Source organism: Oncorhynchus kisutch, linkage group LG8 (genome assembly GCF_002021735.2).
Source record: "Oncorhynchus kisutch isolate 150728-3 linkage group LG8, Okis_V2, whole genome shotgun sequence".
In the NCBI taxonomy this organism is placed as follows: Eukaryota; Metazoa; Chordata; class Actinopteri; order Salmoniformes; family Salmonidae; genus Oncorhynchus; species Oncorhynchus kisutch.
The window spans coordinates 57,136,022-57,155,524 of NC_034181.2; the positions used below are offsets into that span (position 1 = coordinate 57,136,022).

Consider the following 19,503-nt stretch of genomic DNA (forward strand, 5'->3'; position numbering starts at 1 on the left):
TTCCGTGTAAATGCTTTGGACAAGTATTACAGCAACTATGGAACATGTTCACAGTAACCCCAAACATAAACATTTGTGGGTTTTGTTGAATTTGGAATGGCATGACTACAATCATAAACAAATCCATGTTTGAGTTTACTTCAACATTAAATAATTAGAAAAGTATTTTTACCAGCTTGAGGGAGTTTACTAATCTTTTACAAGTTTACTAATCTCAACAGTGGATACATTAATATCACATTTAAATGCACAATATCTATACAATTTTATAATATCCATAGTCCAATCAAGTTTCTCCCAAATTCCCTTACAATATGTAGTAGGAATGTATGTACCCAGAGTGCACTGGGCTACTTTCCATAAAATTATACTGGTCCATGAGTATACTGGTATACCAATATTGCCAACAAATTGTGGTGAATTTACTGAATCGTATAAAAGCACCAAACTCATTGTGAAAGCAATGAATAAATAATCCATTGAGTAAACAACATAAGAGGCCTAAGAAAAGATGAAGATTGTTTGTCACACTTTCACTGTCCACCATTGGCATTAAGTTTTTCAAGTTCTGTCTGTATCAGATCAGCAGTGCAGTTCTGATCACAGGAGCGAAGGGCCTTTATCAAAGTGTCTGTTTTGGCCTCAGCTTTCTGCTTTTTCAGCCACTCCTTCAAAAGCTCCACCACTTGCTCTTCCAGGTTGTTTGGGTGCTTCTGCGCGATATGATCCAGTTTGGCCTCTGGCAGACAAAGTTTACGACCATATGTTCGCCACTTCCTTCCAATGTTGTTAGTGATCATTTCTGTTGCGATGTCAAGTTTTGCTGGGAAAAGAGAAGATGCCATGGAATGTTAATAAGTCCACTACAAAAGTCATATTTCCAACACAATATACAGTACATTATCCAAGGCATACAGTTGCATTTTATATTTGCCCTCAGAGGAAATACAATACACTGGCAAACATTTACTGTATGGGAGAGGATGTCAGAAAGATAGTGACAATGTAACTTAGCCTAATATCTTTCATAGCAGTTGTGACAGGGTTCCCAAGATAACATGTAGCCATGATCTCTGATACATTCTTACATACATTCAAGAAGACATTGGGCACTTCCATCTGTAGAATGACTAAGCAACACCTACACTTTACAGTAACTGTTGAAACAGGCGTCACAGCCCAATAAAAAAATGGCCCACGCTATGGTATTTCAACATTTTCCATTAATATTCGGGAGTGGGGCAAACCACGTAATTTACCTTGCTCCTCATCGTTGGGAAGAGAATTCGGGTGATCCAGCATATTGGCTTTCACAGTTGGTAAGTTTGTCCGCAAGATCTAGGCGACCAATGTCTGTCAAAAGCGAAACTAGAAATACTGTGTTGTCAGGTCCAAGTGTATTTCTTTCCATTAGGACCATGAAAAGTTGTAAGCCACTGGTCATTTTCTCGAGACGATTTTTTCCTATTTCTTTATTACACAGGAACTTCATTTTCTTCAATTGATCACCAACAAGTTCACCTGAAATCTTCAGCAAAATGCTGTTAAACGTACTCATCTTGACTGTAGTGAACCAAGTTAATATCTTCTTCTTCTTTGGGATTGGGTTGGCGGTTCATCCAACTTTCAAGGTGCATACACTGCCACCTACTGTACTGTAGTGGGAGGCCAGGCACGGCCGAGCTACATTCAATTCTCTTAATTAGTCCTGTTCCTCTAAGAAAGTTAAATAGATCAATAGTCACCACTTCCCTCCTCTTGTCTGCCCCAACTACACAACCCAAACCCCAACCCTGTCCTGCCTCTCTAACCCTTTCACACAATCTATTCCTATCTAAGTCATACAACAATTCACAAAATAATCAACACTAAACACTCATTATACATACCTGTTTCATGTCTCCCTATCAGCCACAACGTGGCATTCAAACCTCTATGCCCAAACCATAGTCTACTCCACACAACTTCCTCTCTCCTACATCCCATACTCCCCACCTCTTCCTTTACTGACTGATGCATGCAATAAAATTGCCTCACCTTACTACTAGCATCCCACTCCCTTTGCCAAAGATCCAGCACTTTTACCCGGATCAAGAACTTGACTTCTCTGCGGCCCAGCGGGACATGAATATCTTCCCCCCCTTCTCATTACCCTCCACACCCACATGGGTGGGAACTCTACAAAATATGACCACCACTCCCATCCACTCCAATCCCATTAACTTCACCATCATCTCCACAAACAAGTCACCCCTATTCGACTTGCCCGTCTTCACACTAGTCAACACTGAAGTCGAATCAGAGCAGATCACCACCTCGTGGTTTCACCTCCTCCACCCATCTCAAACCTACAATCATGGCCATCATCTCTGCCCCATACACTGACACAATCAGTTAACCGCATACATACTCCAACATTAAAATCTGGGATATACACCACAGCCCCCACCCTTTCACTGACTGGATCCTTTGAACCATCTCTATATATCCTTAAAAACAAATAAAGTTGATTATCTCTACATCTCTCCACACACCTTCTCACGTCCTTACCCCATCCTCTCCTAGCCTCAGTCATGTCCACGTACACCCTCTGCTTACCCCCCCCCCCCCCCCCCCCCACACACACACACACGACAGCTCTTGCCAATGCTTCACTTTGATTTACACTGGGGGTGGCTTTTGTTCCATGTTCAGGGTGAAAACATTGTATTGCATTGCTAACAGTAGACATCAATTCTATAACGAACACATGATACAAATACTCATACACTTCTCATAACTTGTATTATTTTATTGTAATTAAAATATCCTAAAACTTTTACTTTAGGCTGACAGAACTCTAGTGGAAATATAAGCCTGAAATATGAAATAAATATAGTACTATCCTAATCAAATATAGTTGTAATGTTGCTGTACAATTCAGTCAAATATTTAAACACCAAGTTTTTCTCTACTGCTCTAGTATACCAAGATGAATATCAAGGATTGAAATATCTAAGTATCAGTTGGGAATAAGATGCCACTAGCTCAAAAGCAAGGTATTGTGGCTGCCATTCAGCATTGGCCTATAAGTCATACAATGAACATACAATATTAGTAGTTTAAAAAAAAACAAGAACATGTCCTTGAATTAGAAATTAAAATATGAGGTGATGCAATATTGTGCAATGTCCTAACAAATACATTTGAGACTACGTTCATGGCCATCAGAGTTCTTTCTATAAGCAAAAGGAAAGACATCTCATATAACCAGTATCAAAGTACAAACACCTGGGTATGCATCCAGGAGTAATGTAATATTACAAACATATTATATTGCAAGAGGTCAATGTTGATACATTTCAATACCGTAGACACACAAAATAGAAGTTGAAGACAGTTAAATATCGTACATATCATTGAAAATATAAAATATATAATAATTGTTAATTGTGAATAATGTAATACATTCCAACAGTCTGGGGGGCAGGTTCCATGTCATTCCATTGATGTGAAGTATCTACATTTTTTTCCGTTTGATCAGAAGAGACTAAATCAAAGGTCTGTCACATTCCTAAACACAGACATAGAATTACAGATCCTTCTGTATGAGAAACAGTGGTCACAAACAAGCAAAACATGACATGGTACCACAAAGGATATATATATTTTTTCTTCTCGTTTGTTTCTGTGCTTCATTTGTAAATAATGTCCTTGGTTTGATCATGAGGTTTTTAAAATGTTTTTAATAATGTTGTTTTTCTTGTGTTAAGACAAGATGGATGAACGTTTCTCCTCTTTTACAAACCCTATACACTGAGAGCACAAAACATTAGGAACACCTTCTCTTTCCACAATATAGACTGACCAGGTGAATCCGGGTGAAAGACATGATCCCTTATTGATGTCACCTGTTAAATCCACTTCAATCAGTGTAGATAAATGGGAGTAGACATGCTACAGAATCATTTTTAAGCCTTGAGACAATTGAGACGTGGATAGTTTATGTGTGCCATTCAGGGGGTGAACTGGCAAAACAATAGATTGAAGTGCCTTTGAACGGGGATGGTAGTAAGTGTCAGGCGCACAGGTTTGAGTGTGTCAAGAACTGCAACGCTGCTGTTTTCTTTAACGCTCAACAGTTTCCTGTGTGTATCAAGAATGGTTCAGCACCCAAAGGACATCCAGCCAATTTGACACAACTGTGGGAAGCATTGGAGTCAACATGGGCCAGTAACCCTGTGGAATGCTTTCGACACCTTGTTGAGTCCATACCCTGATAAATTGAGGCTGTTCTGAGGGCAAAAGGGGGTGCAAGTCAATAATGTTTTGTAGACTGTGTATATTGATATGATTCAATATTAACAATGTATTGGATATGCATTAAAAAGTATTGTTTACTCACAAATTATATACAAAATGAGCTGACAAAATACCTTCTTCCTCTCCTTGAAATAGTTGTTGACATGATCATCGATGCCTGGCTGCTGTTTGACAAATAAAAGTAATCTCGCTCTTTTGTCCATAATAATATCATCGCGTAGGCTATATGCGCAGTCTAGTCAACAGCGCGCAGATACGTTGGCTAGAGCGCACTTGCATACTCCCTATATAACGTTTAAAAAAATTTGGTGAGGAAAACATCAGTAAATTTGAAAATGTGATGGAAACCTTTAACTTGTAGGCTATTTTGTGTTCGGTATGTGGGAATTGAACTGCAAAATATATTTTTATGTGCACTAAGTCATCATGCACATACTTTCATCTGCAACACGTACATTTGATGGAAACATCTCTGGTGGGAAAATGTGCATCTTGTTTTTATGCGGATTGTAGAATATTTGCATGAAAATCTGTCGCCAATTGGATGGAAACCTAGCCCACGATAGATATGAATTATTATAATAACAAATAGGACATAAAACACATGACATACGGGAAAATTGGCATGGTAAACAAGCAGAATGGCAAGCTCCTTTACCTGATCTCAGTGTCTTAAAAAGGCAAAAGTTTCAAAATAAAAACATTAGCTAGCAAAATTGCATATTCAAAAAAGATCTACATGTTTTCCTGCATTGTATCATTTTTGTGCAAAAGAGAAAAACAGCCCTCTGAGCCTTCTGCCTGATACCTGGTTCACCAAAGGTTGGGCAATGGCTTGCTATAAGTCAGAAAGGGTGCACGTGCAGAAGCCTGCCAATACCTGCCTCCCTCTTTTCTTGAGTAGGCCACTGTGTATGTGGAGTGTCCAAGTCCAGACAAGGGGGGGGGGGCTGAAGGTTTTTGAACAGACCAGATGAACGGGCAGATGGAGCCACCCACCAGGGCACTAGCAGTTAGAAGGTGTATGTGAGGCAGGGCGAGAACGGGGCTGAAGAGGACTTTGGTTGGAGTGGCTGTCTCGGAGGAGCTTTTTGCCCTCTTCCTCCTTCATGAAGAGCTCTACCATCAAGATCTTCTCCTTGTGGATCTGCAGACTGATGTCCTTGGGGATGTCTGGGATCAGCCAGTCAACAAAGTCACTCATCAGCATCACCACGTTCTATAAGGAGACAAGACGGTACGGATCGAGGAATTTCTTTCACAATTTCTTCAATAAAATAACCAAAAACAGTTATTCAAAAGGATATGACAAAATGCTTTCAGCATAAAAAGATTGAACCCTCAATGAATCATATGTTTGTTTTTGTGTAGGCATCTGACCTGAAAAACGACGACAAAGGCCAGCCGGCAAGCCAGTATAGCCCAGAACTCTTTGGAGAGGTCATAGGGTGTGTTTGACCATGGTGTCTCTCTGTAGTCCTTGTATCTGGAGAGGGGATTGAATTGGCAAAATGATTTACTATAAATGACAACGCATCCAACCAGTATGATAGACTTCACACACATTCTCATGACACCTATTTGAAACAAGGCACAGTAAACATGTCGTCCCCCACGAATGATGCAGCGCCCCCCACTTGGGTAAATTAGTGGCAACAATTCAAACGGGAGAGGTTATCCGGACACGCCTGTTGCCCAAATTGATGACGAGAGTCGACTGGAGACGAATGGATTCGGTTCAGTCAGTCGTCCTGATGAGCCCTTCCCAGCTAGCTAGTTGATGCTGGCTAGCTGGCAACAACAACAGCACAGCTCTAGTTAAAACTTGTAAAAGAAAGTGATGTTTTTTTCGATGGGCGAGGGAGAAAAAACTTGCAGTATTGGTTACCATCTGGATGTCATCATTGTGACATGCCAATAAGCTAACATAATGACAAGTCGGTGTGAATGACAAGAGCAACAGTGTTATATCGAGGTGTTTCCCAGTTACCAATGTTGCTTCCCACCGGTCAGCACCGGTCAGCTGTATCACATGTCGCTGGCGGTAGGTACGTTAGCTACTTTAAGGAAAATATTTTTCATATATTTTTTATTTAATGTTTAGCTCATTAAGGTCATAAACATGGCAAAAAAAAAATTGACATTAATAAATGCTTATTTTCTACAATGGTGGGGTAGCGTCAAGACGGATGTGCGGGGGCTTCAAAACAGCACACTCTGTCAGTCATCTAGTGTACATATGCACTGAACAAAAATATCACCTCAACATGCAACAATTTCAAAGATTTTACCGAGTTACAGTTCATATAAGGAAATCAGTCAATTGAAATAAATTCATTAGGCCCTAATCTATGGATTCCACAACTGGGAATACAGATATGCATTTGTTGTTCAAAGATACCTTTTAAAAAAACAGTCAGTATCTGGTGTGCCTCATGCAGCGCGACACATCTTCGCATAGAGTTGATCAGGCTGCTGATTGTGGCCTGTGAAATGTTGTCCCACTCCTCTTCAATGGTTGTGTGAAGTTGCTGGATATTGGCGGGAACTAGAACACGCTGTCATAAACGTAGGTCCAGAGCATCCCAAATATGCTCAATGGGTGACATGTCTGGTGAATATGCAGGACATTTCCAGCTTCCAGGAATTGTGTACAGATCCTTGTGACATCGTGCTGTATATTATCATGCTGAAACATGAGGTGATGGCAGCGGATGAATGGCACGAAAATGGGCCTCAGGATCTTGTCATGGTATCTCTGTGCATTCAAATTGCAATCGATTAAAATGCAATTGTGTTCCTTGTCCGTAGCTTATGCCTGCCCATACCATAACCCCACCGCCACCATGGAGCACTCTGTTCAGAATGTTGACATCAGCAAACCGCTCGCCCACACGAAGCCATACACGCTGTCTGCCATCTGCCAGGTACTGTTGAAACTGGGATTCATAATTTGTCCACTGAAGTAGGTTACGACGCCGAACTGCAGTCAAGTCAAGACCTTGGCGAGGACCACGAGTACGCAAATGAGCTTCCCTGAGACGGTTTCTGACAGTTTGTGCAGAATTTCTTGGGTTGTGTGAACCCCCAGTTTCACCAGCTGTCCAGGTGGCTCGTCTCAGATAATCCTGCAGGTGAAGAAGCCGGATGTGGAGGTCCTGGGCTGGCATGGTTACACATGGTCTGCGGTTGTGAGGCCGGTGGGACGTACTGCCAAATTCTCTAAAATGACAGCTTATGGTAGAGAAATTAACATTCAAATCTCTGGCAACAGCTCTGGTGGACCTTCCTGCAATCAGCATGCCAATTGCACCCTTCCTCAAAACTTGAGACATCTGTGACATTGTGTTTTGTGACAACACTTCACATTTTAGAGTGACCTTTTATTGTCCCCAGCACAATTTGCACCTATTTAAGGATCATGGTGTTTAATCAGATTCTTGATATGCCACACCTGTCAGGTGGATGGATTATCTTGGCAGAGGAGGAATGCTTACTAACATGGATGTAAACACATGTTTGCACAAAATTTGAGAGAAATAAGCATTTTGTGCATATGGAAAATGTCTAGGATTTTTTATTTCAGCTCATGAAACATGGGGCCAAAACTTTACATGTTGCGTTTATATTTTAGTTCAGAGTATATAAATCATTGTGCACAGTGTTTCCTTCTCTTCCGCTTGCCCACTGCAAAGCACTGCTGAGGGAAGTAGCTCGATAGTGTAGCCAATATCATCACGCCAGTGTGATAGCTAAAACCCATTTATTGGAGTGATTTTCACCCAAAATGTACAACTACAGCATTAACATCTATATTTGGGAAGGGAAAAACAAACAATTACTCTGATTAAAACAGAATGATTCTGGACACTCTCCCAAGTCCCCACAATGCAGACAAGTTTTAAATTAGCACTGAATTTTCTAGCCACAAGCATAAACTAGCTAGCTGGGGAAGGATCATTAGGATGACTGACTGAACTGACTGAACCCAATCTGTTCGTCCCTGCTCAACTCTCACTGCGTGAAATACGTCATCAATTTTGTGAACAAGGTGTGTCTGTATATCTGCGCCCAATTCAACCTAGACTAACTGAAAGTAACAAAACATGTGGCCGTTATAGTGCCACCGTGTGGTTGATATGAATGTTCTTGAGTCTTGAGAAGGGTTGCAAAGGGACAATATATTACTGGAAACTTGTGAAGTTTACCAGTATACAACCAGAATGTTGGTTTCATTCAAGGATTATATGTAATCTATCACAAAACAGACTATTACAGGTGTCTGCAATTATCTTTGGCCCTCTGTGTGGCCTTATCACATGTGAAATATATGAAATAATGATGATGATGATTTTTTTTATAGAACCACAAAGCTGTAAAACATTATCCTAAACCATCAACTTAGTGAATACCATTGGTGTTTAATATGAGTGTTTCAGTATGATCCCTTTTGTTATATACTTGTATATATTTTTCACTGAAGCTAGAGACTCATATCTCCCTCACTAGCTTTAAGTACCAGCTGTCAGAGCAGCTCACAGATCACTGCACCTGTACATAGCCCATCTGTAAACAGCCCATCCAACTACCTCATTCCCATACTGTATTTATTTATTTATCTTGCTCCTTTGCACCCCAGTACTTCTACTTGCACATTAATCTTCTGCACATCTACCATTCCAGTGTTTAATTGCTATATTGTAATTTACTTCGCCACCATGGCCTATTTATTGCCTTACCACCCTTATCTTACCTCATTTGCACATGCTGTATATAGACTTTTCATTTTATTTTTTTCTAATGTATTATTGACTGTATGTTTTGTTTATTCCATGTGTAACTCTGTGTTGTTGTATGTGTCGAACTGCTGTGCTTTATCTTGGGCAGGTCGCAGTTGTAAATGTCAACTAGCCTACCTGGTTAAATAAAGTTGAAATAAATAAATACAAATTACTATGTCAATATGTACACTATATAGAAAAGTATATGGACACTGCTTCAAATTAGTGGATTCAGCTTTTTCAGCCACACCGGCTGCTGACAGGTGTATAAAATCAAGCACACAGCCATCCAATCTTCATAGACAAGCATTGGCAGTAGAATGGCCTTACTGAAGAGCTCAGTGACTTTCAACATGGCACTGTCATAAGATGCCACCTTTCGAAAAAGTCAGTTCGTCAAATTTATGCCCTGCTAGAGCTGCACCGGTCAAATGTCAGTGGCGTTATTGTGAAGTGAAAACGTCTAGGAGCAACAACATCTCAGCCGCAAAGTGGTAGGCCTCACAAACTCACAGAATAGGACCGCCGAGTGCTGAAAATCGTCTGTCCTCAGTTGCAACACTCACTACCGAGTTCCAAACTGCCTCTGGAAGCAATGTCAGCACAATAACTGTTCATCAGAGCTTCTGGGTTTCCATGGCCGAGCAGCCGCATACAAGCCTAAGATCACTATGTGCAATGCCAAGCGTCGGCTGAAAGTGTGTAAAGCTCGCTGTCATTGTACTCTGGAGCAGTGGAAACACGTTCTCTGCAGTGATGAATCACGCTTCACTGTCTGGTAGTCCGACGGACGAATCTGGGTTTGGCAGATGCCAGGAGAACGCTACCTGCCCGAATGCATAGTGCCAACTGTAAAGTTTGGGGAGGTGGTATAATGGTCTGGGGCTGTTTTCCATGGTTAGGGATAGGCCCCTTAGTTCCAGGGAAGGGAAATCTTAACACAACAGAGCATACAATGAATTTCTATACGATTCTGTGCTTCCAACTTTGTGGCAACAGTTTGGGGAAGGTCCTTTCATGTTTCAGCATGACAATTCCCCCGTACACAAAGTGCGGTCCATACAGAAATGGTTTGTTGAGATCAGTGTGGAAGAACTTGACTGGCCTGCACAGAGCCCTGACCTTAACCCCATCGAACATCTTTGGGATGAATTGGAACGGCGACTGCGAGTCAGGCCTAATCGCCCAAGACCAGTGCCCGACCTCACTAATGTTCTTGTGGCTGAATGGAAGCAAGTGCCCGCAGCAATGTTCCAACATCTATTGGAAAACCTTCCTGGAAGAGCGTAGGCTGTTATAGCAGCACAGGGGGGACCAACTCCATATTAATGCCCATGATCTTGGAATGAGATGTTCAACATCATCAAACTGGTGGCAGTTGTGAAAAAAGTCAGTAGTTGGAAGAGTTGTAGAGTTTACTGAAAATAATACCATTTTTGATAGATCCCTTTTTCATTAATTAGGCTATTTTTCTCTTAAACCATATGGACTATCTAATATAAACTCATGGACAATATAGACACAGATACACTACCGGTCAAAAGTTTTAGAACACCTACTCATTCAAGGGTTTTCCTTTATTTGAACTATTTTCTACATTGTACAATAATAGTGAAGACATCAAAACTATGAAATAAAAAAAGTGTTAAACAAATCAAAATATATTTTATATTTGAGATTCTTCAAATAGCCACCCTTTGCCTTGATGATATCTTCGCACACTCTTTTGATTTTGATTTGTTGAACAATTTTTTGGTTACTACATGTTATTTCATTGTTTTGATGTCGTCACTATTATTCTTCAATATAAAAAATATAAATTATTGAAGACTCCGGTTACTTTGGTAAATTACTGTTAGCTTTAGTCAATAGCGGCCATATTGTTTTAATTACTAGTCTGGAACATATTACGTTGAGCCCTTTCGTGCAAGTTTTGTGCAGATCAATCATTCGGTGCTAGAGGAGTAGCGTTTTTTGTGTTTTTCACAACATTCAAAATGGTGGAAAATACATCATGGTGGACCTTATGGATCGCTGAGGCAAATATTTTACTTGTGAGGAGAGGGACCTACAGTATGTAGTGAATTCCATGACATTATGCCAAACAGAGTGAGGAGCGTCACCTTTCAAAGTTGTCATTTTCAATCGCTTGTTATGGCACTACCATCTGGCCAACCACTGTCATTTTGTAAATGTCGGACCTCTATGGCAAGACATCATTCACCCAAGTTTCGTCAAAATCGGTCCAGTGATGTCTGAGATATAGCGTGTGACGTACACACACGTACGGACAGAGACAGATTCATAGTCCCCTTCCTGATTTCATCGAGGGGGACCATAATATTTTGAATGTCTTACCTGCATATCTGCACTTCATACCCCAGGTGCATTGGCTGCAGAGGGGCAGTGCCAGGCTGGAAGTCACTGACGTTGAAGTAGGACAGAGTGTGGTTGACAAAGCCGTGCATGGAGCCATCAGGGCTGTACATGTACTGGTAGACTAGTCGAGGGATGAAGTCTGACGTGAAGGAAATCACAAACGCCTGGAGAGAGCAGACAGAGGAGAGGGGAGAGGTGTTATGACCAAAATTATCTTCAAATGTCAACATTGTATAATCTTGACGACAGACCTGGAAATAATGAGCACTTTAAATGTTTTTATTAATGTGAAGGTATGTACTTACATTGACAATGACTGCTACTTTGCTGAGCCCTCTCAGAAGATTATACCAGATGCCTGAGAGAAGAAATAAGATATGGAGATTTGCCCGAAACACCAATAACTGGGTAGACAAGGGGGCTTTATATGTACCTACTTTACTTAAACATGGTAGATGCAATGGTTTATTAATTGGTTGAAAAAATGTATTATGGTCACACCATAAATGTGCACCACCAGAAAAACATTGGCAAAAATAAATGTGTATCCCATTGATAGTCACTGAATGGATATAATGATAAGGTGTTTTAAGGATCATTAGATTTTACTAGATTATTGTAGTATAAAAATGTATCGCATTCAAACCAAATAGCCACAGTATTTGGTCAAAGTCAGAGACTGACTCAATGATGTAATCACACAAACATGACCAAAACAGTTGTGAGGGACCTGTGTTTGCAGATGGGAAATTCCTGCTACCTATTTCAATTTGGTATCTATCATGTAGGGCCAATTCTGGGAATCTCCAATTAAGTCAAATTCAATTTGAAAAGTGGAAGAAATTAGGTAAAAATGTCCCCTTTATTAGAACATAAATAGACCAGTGCTGTTAAAGTGTGGAGATGGAAACCTACCAATGTCTTTTGCTCTGGCTGCGATGGGCCTCCTGACCTCTGTCACAAACTTCTTAGCATCAAGACGGATCTCAATGATGTTGTTGAGCAGAGCAAAGAGTGGTGCCAAGGGAAAGGAGGCCACAAACAGGGTCACCATGCCAAACTGGATGACTGCGAGTAAAACAAACAAAAAACAGATATATTCAACTGGACATTATGACCACAAGGAAATCAACACAAAGCATGCTGGGTAGATTAAGTCTCAAATTAGATAACTGGAGCACAAGTATAGACGGAAGTGGAAAGAGGAGCACAAGCCGTTAATAATCTACTTCTAATATCGTACTACGCAATGTATGCGTTTCCATTTTATTCTCCATTTGAAATACACAGTACATACTACAAGGAGAAAACATGAGAGATGAACATGTCTAAGCAAAAAGTAATGAGATGGTGGAATGAGGGCTTGCCATGTTTCTGCACTTGCTTTCGGATGGCCACAGAAACTTTACTGATATGTACTGGGTAAAACTTCCAGAGATCCAATAAAAAAAAAAACGTGTTATTTTTTTAAATGTGCCCACTTCACACTCTGAATGGGTTCAAACACTCTGGCCTTTTGTGCCTGCATCCATATATTAATCCTAGCTGGTTTTCAGTTGAGTCCCCTTGAAAAAGCCACTTAAACAGGCATGCCTAAAAACCTAAAGATGGACTGAATCTTTGAGTCGGTGTAGATAGGACTGCTATGCCACAACAATATGACTGTGCTTCTATAGCTGCTACCCAGAGATTTCTAGTTTATAAAGTTGTACAGTATAACTAGTAGAAATAACAACAATAACAATAACATATTGAACTAACCCTGGAATCATCACCATAACCCTTATTTATGGCTTCTGTGTATCAGGGTATGGTCTGGTGTGCCAGGGTATGGTCATGGAACTGCATTATCAACACTTTAGTTCAAAAATACTGTGAATTAATTCCATACAGTAATTATTCATGGTTTATCCACTGCGCGGATCGTGAGAGGGAGCAGTAATATTTCTTATGACGGATATGGTGTGGGAAAAGGAAAGGGAAAGGGTATACCTAGTCAGTTTTTACAACTGAAACGTCTTCCGTATTGCCTTAATCGACCGGGGAACAATGGGTTAACTGCCTTTCTCAGGGGCATAACGACAGATTTTTTACCTTGTCAACTCAGGGATTCGATCCAGCAACCTTTTGGTTACTGGCCTAAAGCTCCTGGTCTACAGTAAGTAATGTAGTAGTATCAGTATGTTATGGCACAGATGTACAGACGTTTGAGGTTTCCCCCCATTCTTCGTCTTACACAGTGTCTTTTCAATGTACATGCTGTAGGGATTGTCCAGTTATTCAGTCTGATGCTGCAAGGAAAGAAGCCGCTGATAAAGACATCTAAGGACTAAAGTCAAAATCAGGTCAACTAAATCCACTTGTGCTGATTACGTGGGCATTATAGACAGAATGGTTCTCTGCTTCTCCACTGAGGATTATCTCATGCAGAGAATATGCATTTTTAGAGAGGGTTCCACATCGGAGGTTTTACAACTAATCAGGATCTAATACCGTGAGCGGTATGAAGTAAAATGTCTTATCGTTAAATCAAATGTCACGCTTCACTGCGTAAAGAGAAGTGGTTACTGAGGATAACATTTTCTGGCTTGCTAATTCCAGTAATCAGTGACATTTATAAAAGTTGCCAGTTTCATACAAACATGGTTGTATCGTCCCTGCCTAAAAAAAAAAAAACCACAAAAAACCTGACCTCAATAGCAAGAGCTTAAAAAGATAAAAAATGATTGATAACTAATGTACACGCTACATTAGTTGACTAATTATGTATGTCGTGCACAGTACATTAGAAGTAATTCATTGGCAGTAATTAGTTGACCGTAAAAGGGAAAAGCCAATCAGACATGCTTATCACACCCCTAGAATGAAATAGTATATCTATGATCTCTATGATCCTTTGCACCAAATCTCTACTCACGGCACACTGCAGTAGTTAATTTTCCTCCTGTCTCATGTGATAAGGAGAATTTGGAATAGGGCGGCTGATCCTCAGTAAGCTGTCAGGAGCTTTACTGGACAGACTGACATATGACTCACTCATCTCCATGTACTCTGGGCTGAGGCCCACGAAGGGACCCAAGAAGTGGTCCTTCTCATGACGCTGTAGGGTCATGTTATAGTCCTCCTGCTGCTGAGAGTCCATGTCAGACTTCCGACGCCTGATCAGCTTCTTGATTTTACTGTAGCAAGCAGAGAAAAGAAATGGTAGCAATATGAGTCTAGCCCTGAGCATATTTATTTTAGTGCTTGTGTGCTTGCGTGTGTGTGTGTGAGAGTGGGTGTGGTGTGTGTGAGTGGGTGTGTGATTATGTCCTAGTTTCATCCAGACAGTATGGTACCTGCTCTGTACTGTACTTACGGGATGCCGATTTCAAACAGGTTGTTCTGGATGAGCTGTTTGCCCAGCATGGTGATACAGAGCTGAATACACAGCTCCATCAAGCAACCTGCGTGGGCACACTGGCGTACAGACGAGACAGCAGTCAACCCAGTCAGACACACAGATAACAGAGGTAATCTCCATCTAACAGACTGGAAGGGCTAGCCTATAATTGTTACACTTCTGCTTTCTCTGATAGGTTGGTTAGCTTTGATGTTATCTGCCATGCCAATTGTCTTTAGGATAGGGCTCAAGGGCACCAGGCCTGGAACCTACACAACTGCCCTGGGATACCTATAGAGGATCTTGCCCCTGTTACTTTGTAAATAAGGGAGGGTTATAACCATTACAGCATATGGTAATATTTCCATTGATTATCCAGCACTGAATCATGAAGCATTTGGACTTATTTTGGTCAACATTTAACGGCATTCTGGTCAATGTTTAAAGATAAACAAAGATGAATAAAGTTGATTACCTCCTCCATCCTGTATGACCCGATAACATACACATAGTCCCCAGGACGCCCAACCATTCTGTGGACGTACAGGTTGAAAAAAAGGTAACATTCATTGGCCACTATCCTTAAAGAGGTGTAAATCACAATAAAAAAACACAAATGATTAAACATAATCAGGTTTTATGGTGAAAGTGTATCAACGGCGGATATCTGCTAAGATGTTTGAGTTGTGGAGAAGCTTATTAGCCAAATAGAGTAGAAGAGAGTTCAACCTGCCCCTGAAGAAGGCCAGGTAGACGATGGGGGAGAAGGCGTTGGCAAACTTCAGAACAAAGGTCTTGATTATCAGCCTCTCCTCAAAACTCTTGTCAGTCTTTGGCACCTCTGAGAATACAAAACAAAATGAGTTTCTATCACCTGATTGATACAAAACCGTAGAGGATTCAGTGATCAAGGGGGTTATAATCCAGAACTGTAGCTTTTGTAGCCGACACCGAAAAGTAGTAGAGAAAGGTAGTTATAAATGTATTAAAACTGGGTAAATACAGTCAATACAGATAGCACTCCCGGATAGACTGCAGAGCCTAATACACAGGGTGAGCTTTGCTAACATGGTACAGTTGTGTGATCACAGCATCCCGGTCATAGTTGAGGGACTAACCAAGAAGAGTGAGCCAGCGAGCTAAGGCACCGTAGACCTCATCCATGATGATGATAATCACCAGGTTGATGACAGCAGCGGTGCCCTTGACAGTTGCCCGGATGTTGGTGCGAGCCGTGGGATTGGAGCTCATGTGTAAGGCTGCCTTGATGGAGATTCTGTACAGGATGACCCCGAACACTACGGCAAAGGTCACACCAACCTGCAGAGGAGACAAGAGAACACAAACTTCGAGTTCATGAGCTGTTTAAGACCAGCACCACACCCTGATAAGGTATATATATTTTATCTTAATCATTTTACAAATCAACTTTTACCAGTTGAATGTAAACACAAATCAAATCAATTTTTGTATTACAATGTTTCTGAAATATTGTGTTAAAATATGCAAATTATATATCTAATTAAATATGCACATATTTGCATACAATTCAAATTCATTTTTCTGGACACTGGATGATGTCAGCCTAAATAATTTTGTTTCATTTTGTCAAGACACTCCAGGACTGGATTTGTCCAGAGCAGATTGTGGATCATATTTTTTTCAGCTTTCAATCTGTGAAATACTAAAGAATTATCACTGAATTATCACAGTGAATTATTGTAATGTTTGTTAATGAGTCAATTAATCCCATAAGGCATGGGTTGCCAACTGGAGATTTGACACGAAAATACATTTAATTCATTACAGTGCCTTCGGAAAATATTCAGATCCTTTGACTTTTCTACGTTACAGCCTTATTCGAAAATTGATTAAATAAATAAAAATCCCCAGCAATCCGCACACAATACCTCACAATGACAAAGTGAAAACAGGTTGAGAGATTTTGAAAATGTGTAAAAATAAAAGTATTCAGACCCTTTGCTATGAGACTAGAAATTGAGCTCAGCTGCATCCTGTTTCGATTGATCATCTTTGAGATGTTTCTACAACTTAATTGGATTCCACCTGATGAACATTTTTATTAATTGGACATGATTTGGAAAGGCACACACCTGTCTATATAAGTTCCCACAGTTGACAGTGCATGTCTGAGCAAAAACCAAGCCACGAGGTCGAAGGAATTGTCCATAGAGCTCCGAGGCAGGATTGTGTCGAGGCACAGATCTGGGAAAGGGTACCAAAACATTCCTTAAGCATTGAAGGTCCCAAGAACACATTGGCCTCCATCATTCTTAAATGGAAGAAGTTTGGAACCACCAAGATTCTTCCTAGAGCTGGCAGCCCGGACAAACCGAGTAATCGGGGGAAAAGGGCCTTGGTCAGGGAGGTGACCAAGAACCAGATGGTCACTCTGACAGAGCTCGAGAGTTCCTCTGTGGAGATGGGACAACCTTCCAGAAAGACAACCATTTCTGCAGCACTCCACTATTTAGGCCTATTTGGTAGAGCGGCCAGACCTCATTAAAATGCACATGACTGCCCGCTTGGAGTTTGCCAAACGGCACCTAAAGGATCTCAGACCATGAGAAACAAGATTCTTTGGTCTGATGAAGCCAAGATTCAACTCATTGGCCTGAATGCCAAGCGTCACGTCTGGAGGAAACCTGACACTATCTCTATGGTGAAGCATGGTGGTGGCAGCATCATGCTGTGGGGATGTTTTTCTGCTGCAGGGACTGGGAAACTAGTCAGGATCAAGGCAAAGATGAACAGAGCAAAGTACAGAGATATCCTTGATGAAAACCTGCTTCAGAGAGTTCAGGACCTCAGACTGGGGCGAATGTTCACCTTCCAACAGGACAACGACCCAACGACTCTAAGCACAACGACCCTAACGCAGGAGTGGCATTGGGACAAGTCTCTGAATATCCTTGAGTGGCCCAGCCAGAGCCCGGACTTGAACCCAATCCAACATTTCTGGAAAGACCTAAAAATATTTGTGCAGCAACGCTCCCCATCCAACCTGACAGAGCTTGAGAGGATCTGCAAAGAGGAATGGGAGAAACACCCCAAATACAGGTGTTCCAAGCTTGTAGGTTCATACCCAATGGACTCGAGGCTGTAATCTCTGCCTAAGGTGCTTCAACAAAGTACTGAGTAAATGGTCTGAATACTTATGTAAATGTGATATCAGTTTTTTTTATTTGATAAATTAACACATATTTCTGCCCCAGAATCTCCCATAAATGTTTAATCAGGTTGAGATCTGGTGACTGAGAACGGCCATGGCATACATCATGATCAACAAACCATTGTGACCACTCGTGCCCTGTGGATGAGGGAATTGTCATACTATTGGGGCATAGCTATGGTAGCCAAAATAATACATGACCCTAAGCATGATGGGATTGCTGTCACGTCCTGACCTTAGTTCCTTTTTTATGTCTCTATTTTCTTGGGGGTGGCACACGGGGAGATTGGCAAAGTCAGGTAGGAGACCTGAGCCAACTCCCTGTGCTTACCGTGGCGAGAGAGTGACCGGGCAGGCACGTGTTATGCGGTGAGGCGCACGGTGTCCCCAGTGCGCACGCATAGCTCGGTGCGCTACATCGCAGCTCCGTGAATCGGCCGGGCTAGAGTGGGCATCGAGCCAGGAGGGATGAAGCCGGCTCAGCGCATCTGGTATCCAGTGCGTCTCCTCGGCCCGGGTCATATGGCACCAGCCATACGCACGGTGTCCCCGGTTCGCCAGCACAGCCCAGTGCGGTCTGTTCCAACCCGCCGCACTTGCCGGGCTACAGGGGGTATCCAGCCAGGACAGGTTGTGCAGGCTCGTTGCTCGACCTCCAGCGCGCCTCCACGGCCCAGTCCATTCGGTGCCTCCTCTACGCGCCAGGCCTCCTCTATGCGCCAGTAGGTCCTGTAGGTCTACCCAGCCTGGTGGGCCCTGTGGCAGCGCCACGCACCAGGCTGTCTCTCCGTCTCCTCGCTCCAGGTTCTCCCTCCTGTCTGTCAGGAGCAGCCGGAGCCGCCCGTCAGTCAGGAGCTGCCGGAGCCGCCCGTCAGTCAGGAGCTGTCGGAGCAGCCCGTCAGTCAGGAGCTGCCGGAGCCGCCCGTCAATCAGGAGCTGCCGGAGCCGCCCGTCAGTCAGGAGCTGCCTGAGCCGCCCGTCAGTCAGGAGCTGCCAAAGCCGGCCGTCTGTCTGGAGCTGCCAGAGCCGCCCTTCACTCCCGTCTGTCTGGAGCTGCCAGAGCCGCCCGTCTGTCCGGCGCTGCCAGAGCCGCCCGTCAGTCCGGAGCTGCCGGAGCCACCCGTCAGTCAGGAGCTGCCGGAGCCTCCCGTCTGTCAGGAGCTGCCAAAGCCGCCCGTCAGTCAGTTGCTGCCAAAGCCGCCCGTCAGTCAGTTGCTGCCAGAGCCGCCCATCTGTCCGGACCTGCCAGAATCGCACGTCTGTCCGGAGCTGCAAGAGCCGCCCTTCACTCCCGCCTGTCCGGAGCTGCCAGAGCCGCCCGTCTGTCCGGAGCTGCCAGAGCCGCCCGTCAGTCCGGAGCTGCCAGAGCCGCCCGTCGGTCCAGAGCCGCCAGAGCCGCCCGTCAGTCCGGAGTAGCCAGAGCCGCCCGTCACTCCGGAGCCGCCAGAGCCGTCCGTCACTCCGGA

General features: G+C 42.7%; 2 protein-coding genes across 3 annotated transcripts in view; both read right to left on the reverse strand.

Annotated features, from left to right (window-relative positions):
* Window positions 1-163: 163 nt before the first annotated feature.
* On the reverse strand, window positions 164-1,608 carry LOC109895028 (FAS-associated death domain protein-like). Its single transcript, XM_020488682.2, is given in 3 exon segments — window positions 164-823; window positions 1,260-1,287; window positions 1,289-1,608. Coding segments are annotated over 3 exon segments (588 nt in total). The 5' UTR covers window positions 1,559-1,608; the 3' UTR covers window positions 164-533.
* A 1,168-nt stretch (window positions 1,609-2,776) lies between these two features.
* LOC109895026 (anoctamin-1-like) overlaps window positions 2,777-19,503 on the reverse strand; it is a 58,926-nt gene continuing 42,199 nt past the window's right edge. For both annotated transcript variants that reach the window (XM_020488681.2, XM_020488680.2), the window contains exons 16-25: window positions 15,963-16,164; window positions 15,574-15,685; window positions 15,320-15,377; window positions 14,821-14,921; window positions 14,499-14,641; window positions 12,378-12,530; window positions 11,768-11,820; window positions 11,442-11,626; window positions 5,683-5,788; window positions 2,777-5,521 (exon numbers count right to left, since the gene is read on the reverse strand). In XM_020488681.2, coding sequence (XP_020344270.1) covers window positions 5,309-5,521; window positions 5,683-5,788; window positions 11,442-11,626; window positions 11,768-11,820; window positions 12,378-12,530; window positions 14,499-14,641; window positions 14,821-14,921; window positions 15,320-15,377; window positions 15,574-15,685; window positions 15,963-16,164 — 1,326 coding nt within the window. In that variant the 3' untranslated portion in view covers window positions 2,777-5,308. The remainder of the gene's footprint in view (window positions 5,522-5,682; window positions 5,789-11,441; window positions 11,627-11,767; window positions 11,821-12,377; window positions 12,531-14,498; window positions 14,642-14,820; window positions 14,922-15,319; window positions 15,378-15,573; window positions 15,686-15,962; window positions 16,165-19,503) is intronic.